The sequence below is a fragment of the Anolis carolinensis genome, chromosome 3, assembly GCF_035594765.1.
Source record: "Anolis carolinensis isolate JA03-04 chromosome 3, rAnoCar3.1.pri, whole genome shotgun sequence".
Taxonomy (NCBI): Eukaryota; Metazoa; Chordata; class Lepidosauria; order Squamata; family Dactyloidae; genus Anolis; species Anolis carolinensis.
Window position 1 is genome coordinate 25,670,868 of NC_085843.1, and position 13,428 is coordinate 25,684,295.

At 41.9% G+C, this 13,428-nt stretch overlaps 1 protein-coding gene across 5 annotated transcripts in view; it reads right to left on the reverse strand.

The window, feature by feature from the left end:
- The window catches only part of cwf19l2 (CWF19 like cell cycle control factor 2), an 89,635-nt gene that overhangs the window by 69,457 nt on the left and 6,750 nt on the right, over nt 1-13,428 (reverse strand). For 2 of the 5 annotated variants that reach the window (XR_010004066.1, XM_016992657.2), the window contains exon 2: nt 577-687. Coding sequence is in view for 4 of the 5 variants with exons in the window: in XM_016992657.2 (XP_016848146.2) it covers nt 577-687 (111 nt within the window). In the remaining variant the exon portion in view is untranslated. Of the gene's footprint in view, nt 1-576; nt 688-6,808; nt 6,987-8,398; nt 8,657-13,428 lie in introns of all 5 variants that reach the window. The other 3 variants (XM_062974597.1, XM_062974598.1, XM_062974599.1) reach the window with 3 other exon arrangements.

The following is a 13,428-nucleotide window of genomic DNA, read 5'->3' on the forward strand; positions in this document are numbered from 1 at the left end:
CTGGCATACACCAAGGCCTGTCTTTAATGTGTTGTTTTTAATATTGTTTCATTTTTGTTTTATATATATAGATCATTTGAACTTCAATTGAATGTAGTTTTATTCTTGTAGGCTTATAGTTTTCCTACTTTTTTAAGTTGTTTGAGGGCTTTGTCATGTATTATATTCTAGGCCAGTTTATTATCTGGAATTAAATAGACCTTTTATATTTGTTTTCAAACAGGGAACATGGAATACAAAAAAAGAAAGTGCTTTTAAAAACCAAAAATTAAAGATGACAGCAATTGGAACATCAGCACTATGTTTTTGACTGAAGAGTGTGGTTTGAGTGTTCAACTATGACTCTGAATACCACGGTTCAGCCATGGAAACCCACTTGGACAAATTACTCTCAGCCTTAGAGGAAAGCAATGGTAAATGTCCTCTGAACAAATTTTGCTAAGGAAACCTTATGATAGGTTAATCTCAAGGTTGTCGTAAACCAGAAATGATTTTAATGCATGCAACAACAAAAGTGATACTATGAATTAATAATAGCCATCACTAGTTTTCATTGGTTAATCCTACAAACATTACTTTTCTTAAGTCTTCTAAACGATCATTCACATCGGAGAGCATCCATGTATCTTCCCCCCGAAGTCGCTTCAATTCTTCTTTTCGCTTTTTTTTTTCATAATCAGCTTTTGCCTAAAATGGAAAAAAACACTTATAATAAATACTGATAGAGTACAAAACATGTACTAATTTACCATGGCCCTTGCTCATTTTACAAAGTTTTTCAGAAATGTAATTATCTAACCTCTGCAGCGGAAAATCATAGAATCACAGACTTGAAAGGACTGTCACGGACCATCAAGTTCAACACCAGTTCCGTGTAAAATGTCAAGCTGAAGCATCTCCAGCATGTAGCTGTCCATGCTCTTTCTGAAGATGTCCAGAGAAAGAGACCCTACAGTGTCATGCAGCCAGATCCCAGGGCTGAATTTCCAAGCCCTGAATCTGACTTCATAACATAAACATGCGAGCACCTGGCGGGAGAAGATAAAATGAGCCTGGGAACTCAGGGGTGAAAGTATAAACAATTATAATTGCTGTAGTGTGGGGGGGATAGAAACCTTGGTGGAAATGTGATCCAGAAGGTGGGGTTTGATGATGATATTTGCGTGTGATATTACGTTGCATCAGAAGTGATAAAATTAGATGTATGTAAACATTAGGTCATTCTCGACTTTTCCAAAGTCATGTATTCTTCAATAAAGATTGTGTTTGAGAGCAGCTGTCTTTGATCTGCGTTCAGACTGGTCCTTTGAAGTAAGCCTGACATTAAAGTCGAGAATCCCATTTCTCACCCTCCTGCGGAATTCGCAGTGAAGTGATAATGAGCGAGGAAGAAGATCAAAGCCCAAATGAGGCAGAGAGGCCTTTGCAAGGGGCCCGGCCGAAGAGAGAAGAGACGCTGCAAGCCATAGCTTCCTCTACGGGGTACCCCAAGCCGAACGGCGTGACCCAGAGAATTCCCAGGCTCGGAAGAGGCGTCTCTGCAGCTGCAGAAACCAGTTGGGGATCTGGAGGAAGTATGCCGGAGACCGTGGCCCTGCGGTTATCCATCCTGGAAACTAATTTATCCAGGCTGTCGGAAACCGTGGGGAGATTGGTGCCATTATTGGAAGAGAATCTCCAGAAGGAGGCCAGCCGATATGGCGCCGAGAGAGAACCAAGCAAAGAAGGAGATTGGAGCCAGAGGGGCCAGCGGGCGTCAACGCAGAGCCCCGTGGCGGCAAGGGATGAGGGAGATGAGGAATACTGGCAGGAGCTGCAGTTCCGGGACAGCATGGCGCGAGAAGTGGAGCGTCAGCGAGCCCTGGGGACCCTGAGGCCGCCGTCTCCAACAGAGCTCCCAACCCCCCGAATGGGCGTCGGGGTGGAAAGGCCACTGGGGCCAGGGATCGGATCCAGTGGATTCGCAGACGAAGGCGGAGAGGAGCGGGGGGTCCAGGAAGAGGAGGAGGATGTGCCGTACGACGAGGAAAGGCGAGATGAGGGGGCTACAGCTAGGCCAGTATGCGGATGGGCGGAAGAGCCAACAGCGGCGGCAGACTTCCAGGAGCCGCGCAGAATGACCACCGGAGTGGGGCGCGGCGTGTTCCAAGGAGCCACCCGAGGAAACCTGATGCAACCCTTCCCCATGCCGCCCAGACAATATCAAAGGGCTGCAGAATGGATGCCTAGAAGGGAAGATCTCAAGCTGGAATACGGAGGGGAATCAGAGGAACTGAACTTTTTTCTAATTAGCATTAGAGGATACATGGAAGACAACGCACACACATTTCCCTCCGAAGCAAGCAGGGTTCGAGCCATCGGCAACACACTAAAGCGAGGAGCAGCCAGCTGGTATGTGCAATTGCATGCCAGACGCGACCCATGCCTGAGGTCAGTGCCCCGCTTCCTCGCCGCACTGGAGAACCGGTTCAGAGACCGGCTAGAGCAATTGAGGGCTCGAGACCAGCTGAAAGGAATAAAACAGAGGGACAAAACGGTGCCCGAGTACGCAGAGGAATTCCTCCACCTCGCGGAAAGGGTACCGGAGTGGTCTGAAGTAACCAAAGTGGAACTATTTAAAGAGGGACTACGCCCCGAGATTTTCAGCTGGGCAGCGCACAGAGACGACCCCGAGACGCTCCAGGGATGGATTCAACTAGCGGGGCGCGTCGAATCTACCCTGGCACAAGTAAAGCGCTTCAGGAGCAGCAGCGGCCAGCAAAGACCGGTGGCGAGAGGTCGAGGAGAAACGAGGAAGCAAGAAAGACCCGGAGGGAGGCCGGGGATTCCCTCCAGAGGAGACGACAACAAACCTAAACCGGGATGCTTTGTATGTGGGAAGACGGGCCACCGAGCAGCGGAATGCTGGGCCCGGAAGGGGGAGCCGCCAAAAGCCCCAAAGCCCAAGCCAGCAACCGGGAGGCGTGCGGAGGAGGAGGTGCAGGCCCCAGAATCTTCGGAAAGATTGGTGAGTCGGGACAAACGCATGATAGTAATACCAATTTGCCTCTCGGGGCTAGAAAATCGGGCCACCTGCAAGGCATTTGTAGACTGCGGGTGTTCTAGGAACATTATAACCCCAGAATTAGCAGGAGCGCTGAAATGCCAGCAGATGGCACTTGACTCCCCAATTGCATTTTCGCAGCTAGATGGATCAGTCGCTGCTGGGGAAGTATCTACAAAGGAATTACGGGGAGTTCCATGCAAAATAGGCAAATGGGGAGGAAGAATATCCTTTGTGATAGCCCCTATTGCCACATACCATGTAATATTGGGGATACCATGGCTCGAACAAGCAAATCCTGAAGTAGATTGGAGAGGAAAAAGCTTAGCATTTAAAGAACAGCAGATGCAATGGGAGATAAGCAAAATTGCAGAAGAGGAGGACGAGGAAGACGAAGCAGGGGAAATAGACCCACAGCTATTGCCACCTGAATACAGAGACTTTGCGGATGTTTTCAATCAGAAAGAGGCCAGTAAATTGCCTCCCAAAAGAAATATAGAAGTAGGGATTGAAATAACCCCAGGAGCAGACTTACCAAAACCAAAAGTGTATCCCATGTCTGTGCAAGAGAAGGAGGAATTGAGAAAATACATTGATAAAAACCTGGCTCGAGGCTTCATTAAGCCATCTAATTCTCCTCTCGGGGCTCCAGTGTTATTTAGGAGAAAGAAAGACAATTCCCTAAGATTGTGCATTGATTATTGAAATTTAAACGCAATTACCAAGGACAATAAATACCCTATGCCCTTAGTCAAGGATTTAATTACCGTATTGAAGAAAGGGAGCATATTTACTAAACTGGATTTAATTGAAGCGTGTCATAAATTAAAGATCAAACCGGAGGATACTTGGAAAACCGCATTTTCCTGCGCATTCGGCCATTTTGAATACGAAATTTTGCCTTTCGGGTTAAAAAATGGAAGCGGCTGCTTTATGCAGCTTATAAATGAAATACTACACCCGTTATTGTACAGAGGGGTGTTCATATTCCTTGATGATATCTTGATCATTTCTGAAGATAAGGAAAAGCACGTAAAATTGGTCCGGGAAGTTTTGCAGAGACTAAGAGAAGCAAAGCTGTACGCAAAACTGTCCAAATGTGAATTTAATAAAACTCAAATTGACTTTCTGGGATATCGGATGTCTCCAGAAGGGTTAGCTATGGATCCAGCTAAAGTAGCAGATGTGAAAGAATGGGGAGTGCCTCAAACAAGGAGGCAATTACAATCATTTCTGGGGTTTGCAAATTTTTACAGACCCTTCATAAAAGGCTTTGCACAAATAACCGCACCCCTTACAGAACTTTTAAAAACAAAAGGGAAAGGGGAGACAGCAAAAGTGAAAGCTCCCGGCGCCAAACTGAGTTGGACGCCAGAATGCCAAAAGGCATTCGAGACCTTAAAAGAATGCTTCACTGAAGGACCCATCCTAAAACACCCTGATATCAGGAGCCCTTTCATAATCCATTGCGATGCCTCAGACTGTGCGTACGGGGCAGTGCTATTGCAAAAGGATCAAAATGGGAACTTAAAACCCTGTGGATATTTGTCACGGAAGTTCAGCGAAACTGAAAAAAGTTGGCCAATATGGGAAAAAGAGGCATTAGCCATATTAAAAGCCTTAGAATGCTGGCGACACTTCCTCGAAGGAAGCGGAATCCCATTCGAAATTTGGTCTGACCATAAGAATCTCCAGTATTTAAAGTCTCCTAGAAAATTGTCCCCCAAACAAATCAGATGGGCGCAATACTTCAGCAGATTCGATTTCCAATTAAAGTTTTTTCAAGGGAAACAGAATGTCTTGGCAGATGCTCTTTCACGCATGCCTCAACACGAAGGCCTAACCACAGCAAAGGAGGGGACAATATTCTCTGACAAACAATGGGGCTTAGCTGTCAGGACAAGAGCACAAACCCAAAAGGAGGACACGGCTTTTGTCGAACTCGGCGGGGAAGATAACTGGGGAAATGAACTAAAACAGTCTTATAAAGGAGATCAATGGATCGCGTCCAACGCAGAAAAGGGGGACCAGAAGGGGGGATTTTGGTTTGTAAACAAGAAACTGTATATCCCAGCAATATTAAGGATTAAGATTCTGCATCGTTTTCACAACAACCAGAGCGCTGGTCATACAGGAATTACCAAAACAACAAAGGCAATAGCAAAACATTGTTGGTGGCCAGGAATGAGGAAGGACATAAAGAATCATGTTGTCCAATGTGATGATTGTGCCAGAAATAAATCGGGAGGAGGGAAGCCTATGGGATTGTTACAGACAGTAGCGGAACCTACCAGGCCTTGGGAATGTGTAGCTATGGACTTTGTGGGAGAACTGCCAGTCAGCAAAGGACATCGTTATATTTGGACAGTATTAGACCTGTTTTCTAAACAGGCCCACTTTATAGCACTGACGAAGCTACCATCGGCTGAGAAACTAGCTGAATTGTACATAAACCATATTTACAAATTACATGGATGTCCAAGTAGAGTAGTCAGTGACAGAGGAGTACAATTCACAGCAAAATTTTGGGAAAAATTCTTGGAAATGCTAGGAGCAGAAAGGAGTTTAAGTTCTGCTTTTCACCCCATGACAAACGGGGCGGTAGAACGTACTCAGCAAACGCTTGGGCAGTTCCTTCGAATGTACTCTAACATGAGACAAAATGACTGGTCTAGGTGGTTGGCGTTTGCGGAACTAGCCTTTAATTCAACTATACATTCAGCAACAAACAAAACCCCCTTTGAAGTAGTTTACGGGTATGAAATACAACCTTTACCCCAATTGCCGAGGTGGACAGAAAATGAAGGAACAGAGGCAGGGAAATGGAAAACGCAAATGATGGAATGTTGGAATCAAGTGACTGCTTCGTTAAAAGAAGCACACAAAAAGTATAAAACGTTCGCAGACAGAAAGAGGGTGGAAGGCGATAAATTAGATAAAGGAGATCTAGTGTGGTTAAGTACCCAAAACATCAAATTGGGGTTACCTTCAAGAAAACTGGGCCCCAAATATATTGGACCATTCAGAATACAGGGTGTTATCAATGAAGTGACTTTCCAATTGGCATTGCCAAAAAGTTTAGGGAAAATACACCCAGTCTTCCATCGCAGCTTGCTGAAAAAATATATGGGGACTTTAGACAAAATGGACCCATAGAGTTATTGTTTGATTTGTTTCAGGACTATGGTGAAAGAAGAACCGAAGAGGAGGACGAAGAAAACGGGGGCGCCATGTCATGCAGCCAGATCCCAGGGCTGAATTTCCAAGCCCTGAATCTGACTTCATAACATAAACATGCGAGCACCTGGCGGGAGAAGATAAAATGAGCCTGGGAACTCAGGGGTGAAAGTATAAACAATTATAATTGCTGTAGTGTGGGGGGGATAGAAACCTTGGTGGAAATGTGATCCAGAAGGTGGGGTTTGATGATGATATTTGCGTGTGATATTACGTTGCATCAGAAGTGATAAAATTAGATGTATGTAAACATTAGGTCATTCTCGACTTTTCCAAAGTCATGTATTCTTCAATAAAGATTGTGTTTGAGAGCAGCTGTCTTTGATCTGCGTTCAGACTGGTCCTTTGAAGTAAGCCTGACACTACAGTTTCTCCAGTTTCTCTATAACTCCCCGTAACTTAAAACCGTTATAACTGGCCTTATCCCCTGGGAAAGCAGAGATGGGACCTGCCCCTTCCTCTCCATGACTGTACTTGAGGTATTTAAAGAGTGTAATCATGTCACTTCAGCTCCTCCCGCTCCCTTACCCGGTCTTTTCTTCACCAAGCTGAACATGTTTATCTCCTTCAACCTTGTCTCGTATGTTTTGTTCTCCATGCTTCTTATAATCCTTGCTGCCATTTTCCGAACCCATTCCAACTTGTTTAAATCCTTTTTAAAATGAGTTGCCCAGAACAGAACACAATACTCCAGAGGAGGTCTGACCTATGCAGAATATAATGAACTATTACTTTCCTCAAGTTGGTAGCTTTGCTTCTATTAATGCATGCTAAAACAGCATTTGCCTTCAATGCTAAGAACAAAGTACAAGTTCCAATAGAACATAACCTTTGGGTTTTCAGTAGCACTGTGAAGAAAACTGAAACTATTTTGTCATAATGAACATCTAGTCAAAAGGTAGCTTGGGTTACTAACCACATAATAATGCTAATTATCTACCAGTGAACAGTAGGCCCTTGGTATCCATTGGGATTTGGTTACAGGAACCCATTGTGGATGTCCAATTCCCATTATATACAACAGTATAGTATAATAGTTTGCTTTCGGGATTTTTAAAAATATTTTCAAACTGTAGATGGTTAAGTCCATAGATATAGGATCCATGGATAAAAAGGGCTGACTGTTAATTAAGCAGAAACAGTTAAATGTAATTTCTGAATCTAGATTTCACTCCTGAAACTAAAAGTCACATTTTGGGACCAATGTAACAAAAAGCACAAGCAGTAAGTTAAACTATTAAATATGCGGGGGGGGGGGGGGGAGAGAAAAAGTGCATCCTATTGTAGGTGGCTAAAAAATTCGAAATAACTATATGGACAAAACATGCCATTAGACATCTCCTTAATTAAGATGTATCACTTCTCTTCTTGTCTTCAATGACATTTTCCTATAAGTAATCACCGCCCACAACAGCATTTCTGCACTATTTCCATCTCCACAAAAACACGATTAGAGTTCCCTCCTCTCTAAACATTCCATTATCCTCAAATTTAGATGTCTCTCACTTCAACCACCCCACTGATTATTCTGTTGTCACTCAAAGCCACACAGAAGTAACCTCTTGTTCCATTTGCCTAATGCAATCTCACATAGCTCACTAACACCAATCTTTTTCTTCCATTCTGTATTTTTATAATTAAATCCCCAGCTAGTTGCAAGTTTCTTTCCTGTGAAATAAAAGCCAGACCTAATTGCTACACATATCTTAACTCTCACCAAGTGCAAGCATTTTATTCTGAGCCAGAGCTCATTAGCACAGTCCAATATCACAGAAATACCCACCAATTTTACTTTTGCCCTTTCAGATTAATTTCTTCCCTCCAGTAATTTCACCTCATGTCATGAGCTGAGGCTGCATTTAGCTTCTATTGTTGCAAGCACATTAGAAAGTCTAATGCTTCAAAGTACCTAACAGGCAGACATTTCCATCCCCCTTTCTCACATATATCCATTTTCACACACAAGCCATTGTGAACAGGAACCTCTGGGATTAACACTTACAGCTATGTTGTGGAATGGCCCCTAACATTAATACTCCCTACAATATTATATCAGCACTAGAGGAAAAAAATATTTTGAATCCATCAAGGAAGTCAATCTGACTGTCTTCAACATACCCTTTAGTGAATCTCACTATATTTAATAACTACTGGAGAATGCGGTAGCCTCTCAATTCCAAGCGTTCCCAAATGACATAGATTATCTAATCTCATTTTAGTATGGCTTCAGGCCTGGTTATGGGAAAACTTCAGTTGACATCAGTTGACTTGGTGGATGATCTATGATACAAAATGGACAAAGGTTTGTTGTTGTTGTTCTGCCATTAGGTTCTTCTGAGCTGACTTGCTAGGACTCCAGCATTGGCTCTGTCTTTTCTGGAAGCAAAAACACAGAAGGTAGTACAATGGGATTCCTGCTGAAATCTTTGGCTATTCGCCTCAGAGTTCCAATGGGGTTTTCCCCCCACCCCTCCCTACTACTTAATGTATAAATTACACCACTTGGAGAAGTTATCTGGGAGTAGGCATCACCAGTATGCTGTTAGGATCTAGTTATGTCTCTCCTTTCTATCTGCCAGCTAAATGGCAGATCTGGAAATAGGGAAGAAGCTCGTGTTGGATTTGGTTGTGCTCTTTCTAAAGACAGAGGTTCAAGTTTTAGAATCATACAATCGTAGAGTTGGAAGAGACCTCGCGGGCCATCCAGTCCAATCCCCTGCAAGCACAAAAATCTCATTCAAAGCACCCCGACAGGTGGCCATCTAACCTCTGCTTAAAAGCCTCTAAAGGATGTACGTACTACTGGATTCAGCTCTGAACTAGGTTTTATGTGGTAACTATGACTTCATTTGTACAGCTAAGCAGTGACCTGCCGCATTATGTCTAATTTAGTCACAGTAGTACGTGCATTGGTTATATTATATTTGCACTCTATATGGAGCTGACATGTAAGACTGCTCAGAAGATTATTAATTGGGTCTGACTGCAAGAAGCAAGCAATTCCTTTGAAACAGTTTCTGGCCAGCTGGCCCATTTCTAGGCACGGTCCAAAGTGCTGGTTATATAAGCTCAAATCCAGATTATCTGAAGGGCTTCAACCTTCTATAGGAGTTATCCAGTGCTCTAAAGACTTCAGAGAAATATCCATCTTTCACATCCAACCCTGTTCCAAGAACATTAAGTGAGACAAAGGAAGACAGACTTCTCTGTTGTTAATCCCAAACCTTTGAATTCTCCCTTAAGGATATTAGTATTATTTCCGCTTTGCTGTCCTTCTGCCAGTAAATGAAAACTTTTAGGCATTAACAACAATGGTCTTTTAGTGATGTGCTGTTTGTAGATTTTTATCTTCTGCCTTTTAACAGACTTTAAATGGTTTTAATTCTATAGACTGAATTACCTTTATTAATCTGACTTTTAATTTTAATGTAAGCAGCCAGGTATACACTCGCTCTGTGCAATAATGTTTTTACTGATTTTCATGTTTAAATTCATTGTTTTTTTAATGTGGAATTTTTATTATAATGTGCATGTTATTGTCATTTTATACTTTCGATTTTATGAAGGAATTGTGGCATTGAATGTTTACCATTTATATGTATGTTAACCACCCTGAGTCCCTTTGGGGAGAGAGGGCGGTCTACAAATAAAGTTTATTATTATTGAATCCTAGTACTGTAAAAACAATGGGATATAAATGAATAAAATAATAACTGTATCATGTAATAGCCATTAACATCAAACTAAATGTGAAGAGTATCTGGCAGCAAACTGTGGAATGGAAGCAGTCCCCAAGTTACAAACATCCGACTTCCAAACAACCCACACTTAAGAACAGGGGCGATACAACAGGAAGTGAGAAATCTACCCCTAGGAAAGGAAATTTACCCCTGAAAGAATTATCATGGGGAAAAGGTGTCTCCGCTGAAGCTTTATCACTAATTCATGTTTCCACAACAAGCTAAATTTTTCAAAATTCAGTTATCACAGGGACAGAAAGTGAGGTGACTTATTCTGAACAGAGGCAAAGATAGCAAAACAAACACCACAAGGGTGTTGACCCTTCCTATGCTGTTCAAAGCTAATATATCCTCCTTCTCCCCTTTCTTATTATTCTTTTATACTACCAATATATCATTCCAGCACATTCTTAACACACATGCTATGCTCATTATAAATACCATATTTCACAGCAGAGTAGTCATGCTTTTTCCTTTTTTCCCCTTAAAAAAAAGGGGGGGGGGGTTGCAACCATTGGACAGTGAAAACTTTGGAGGTTTATGGGCACTCCCCTGGCTGGCAGCCGTGGGAGACACATAGGCTTCTGCCACTGGCCAGGCAAGTATGTGAGGCTTACAGGGCCTCCTTCAGCTGCCCATAGCTGAGGGAGGCCCCATAGGCTCCAAAGGCTTTGCTCATCCATGTGCACCAGCAAAGAGAGTGCTAACAGCATAAGGCTTTTTTGTACTCAATACACAAGTGAAACACTGCACAACTTTGTCGATTCACTCTTACAGAACGAGATTACCAAACATCAGGATTCAGTGTGAACACATATTCCATCAACTCTGGTATTTTCTCATTCTCCAGACAGCTATTTCTTTCGATTAAAAAAAATCACAAGATGACCAGAGGAAAGTTATTTGCATGAGATGGCATAGCCACTGTACTTTTTATAGTATGCATTAGAGATTTTCATCTAAAGTGCCCAACACATTTGAATATAAGGAAAAAAATACTTTGTCTAATTTCAATACAAAAAATAAAATTCATGTTTGATCTATTTTCTAAGAGTGTTGTGACTGTGTCCAATATTTGTCTTTATCCATTTTTAATGGAAAACAGCATCTGAAAAATGTTGTATGATGTCTCAATGACTTTGATGTATGAATTATGATTGATCACATTCTAATGCTTGAGAAAGTGAAAGGAAAAGAGAAGGAGACCACACAACACGTGGATTAATTCAATGAAGGCAGCTACAACCCCAAATTTGCAAGAGCTGAGCAGGACATTTATTAGTAGTCTGAAAAATTATTTCAGTTGTCCTGAAAGTCTAGAAACTAGATGCCTTAAAATGCTCCCTAAAATACAATATCCTTTCTTCATTTATGGCTGGTACTCTTAAACATTAGATTTGGTACTGATTTAACTATAGCTCTCGGAGGTCTTTCACTATTTGGATCACCATAGGAGAAAGGAGATTCCACCTGAACATCAGGAAGAACTTCCTCACTGTGAGGGCTGTTCGACAGTGGAACTCTCTCTCCTGGGCCGTGGTGGAGGCTCCTTCTTTGGAGGCTTTTAAGCAGAGGCTGGATGGCCATCTGTCGGGGGTGCTTTGAATGCGATATCCTGCTTCTTAGCAGGGGGTTGGACTGGATGGCCCATGAGGTCTCTTCCAACTCTACTATTCTATGATTCTATGATATATTGAAGTCAATTTAACAGCAAGTAATAACATTTTCTGTTTTATTCTGCATTTGTTTTGTTATTCCTCATTTGTTCAAATTATTTCCTCTTTTCATTGGTAACAATACAGAAGTCTATGGCAATCTGGTGCCATTCAGGTGAGCAGAACTATAACTCTCTGCTGACAGTGGCTGGGGATGAAGGAAGTTCTTGCCTGTTATAGAATCATAGAATAGTAGAGTTGGAAGAGACCTCGTGAGCCATCCAGTCCAACCCCCTGCCAAGAAGCAGGAAATCGCATTCAAAGCACCCCCGACAGATCGCCATCTAGCCTCTGTTTAAAAGCTTCCAAAGAAGGAGCCTCCACCACAGTCCGGGGAAGAGAGTTCCACTGCCGAACAGCCCTCACTGTGAGGAAGTTCTTCCTAATGTTCAGGTGGAATCTCCTTTCCTGTAGTTTGAAGCCATTGTTCCGTGTCCTAGTCTGCAGGGCAGCAGAAAACAAACTTGCTCCCTCCTCCCTATGACTTCCCCTCACATATTTGTACATGGCTATCATGTCTCCTCTCAGCCTTGTACCTGGAAGGCATCATGTTGGAAGGGGAAAGACATGTGAGGATGTGACTGCCTTTTACAAGTGTTCACATATGCACTATCACACATTTCTATTGTTTAAGTAAAGGAAGGAAGAACAGGCTCTAAGCACTTCATGAACTCATATATAGACATGACAGAAATGTACTAGGTTTTTATACTATCAAATAAATTTATCATTTTACTTTAGAATGCAAACCAATTTGTAGGAACTAAGCCACATAAATTTTGATGAGAACTTAGAAGCATAGATTTTTTTAAAGAGTCGGAAATACTTTACATTCCCTTGCTTGTGATGCAAATTTCTAACAATTCAAGCATATCTATCTTTGGAAACATGTAAAAAATGCTCCTTTATCAAGTTTTTACATGAAAAATAGGTGCATAAAAGTAGAAAACACAACTCCTTTCAAAATCATTCCTATATGAAATTTCAGAGGTAACCATTTCCAATACTTCAGCAGACAAATGTTTTATTCTATCAAATTCTTCACAAGAGCTCCAACATTTCTGTGGGGAAAGTTTTCAAAACTATAACTGTGCACTTTGAGAGACTTGATCTGGTTTCCATGGGTTCCCCTTCTGAAAAGCATTGTTTTCTCAAGCAGAAGAAAGCACTGAATTTCAAAGAACAATCGATCTTTGTCCCATTTCTGTCTGCAAACAAGAAGGAAACAATAGTACCCAGTGAGACCAGGAAGATTATATGTACTTGAAAAGAATAGTGTCCCACCACACCACAAACAGCTTTTCAAAGTCCTCTCACCTTCAGAAAATGGTACATCATATAGGGATGGAAGCTGCTGTTAAACGAAAATAAAAGCTAAATGCCTCCTTAGGCACACAGCTAAATGAGAATTGATTTAAATACTCTTATCTTCCAAGTTTAATGTTTACTTCACCTTTTTAATTAACATTATCAGGAAAAATTAAGTGCCAACATCAAACACACACTAAAGCCAAGGCAACTAACAAAAGATGGAAAGGAAAATGCAACACCTGTCAATTGGAAACCTTTTAATTAGTTGACAGGAAAACAGTTAATAAATACAACCCTGATGTATTAAGATACTTTTATTGCTTGTATTCTTAATGCTAATAATTTATTAATGCTTTCAGACTGCAATCCTATGCTCATTACT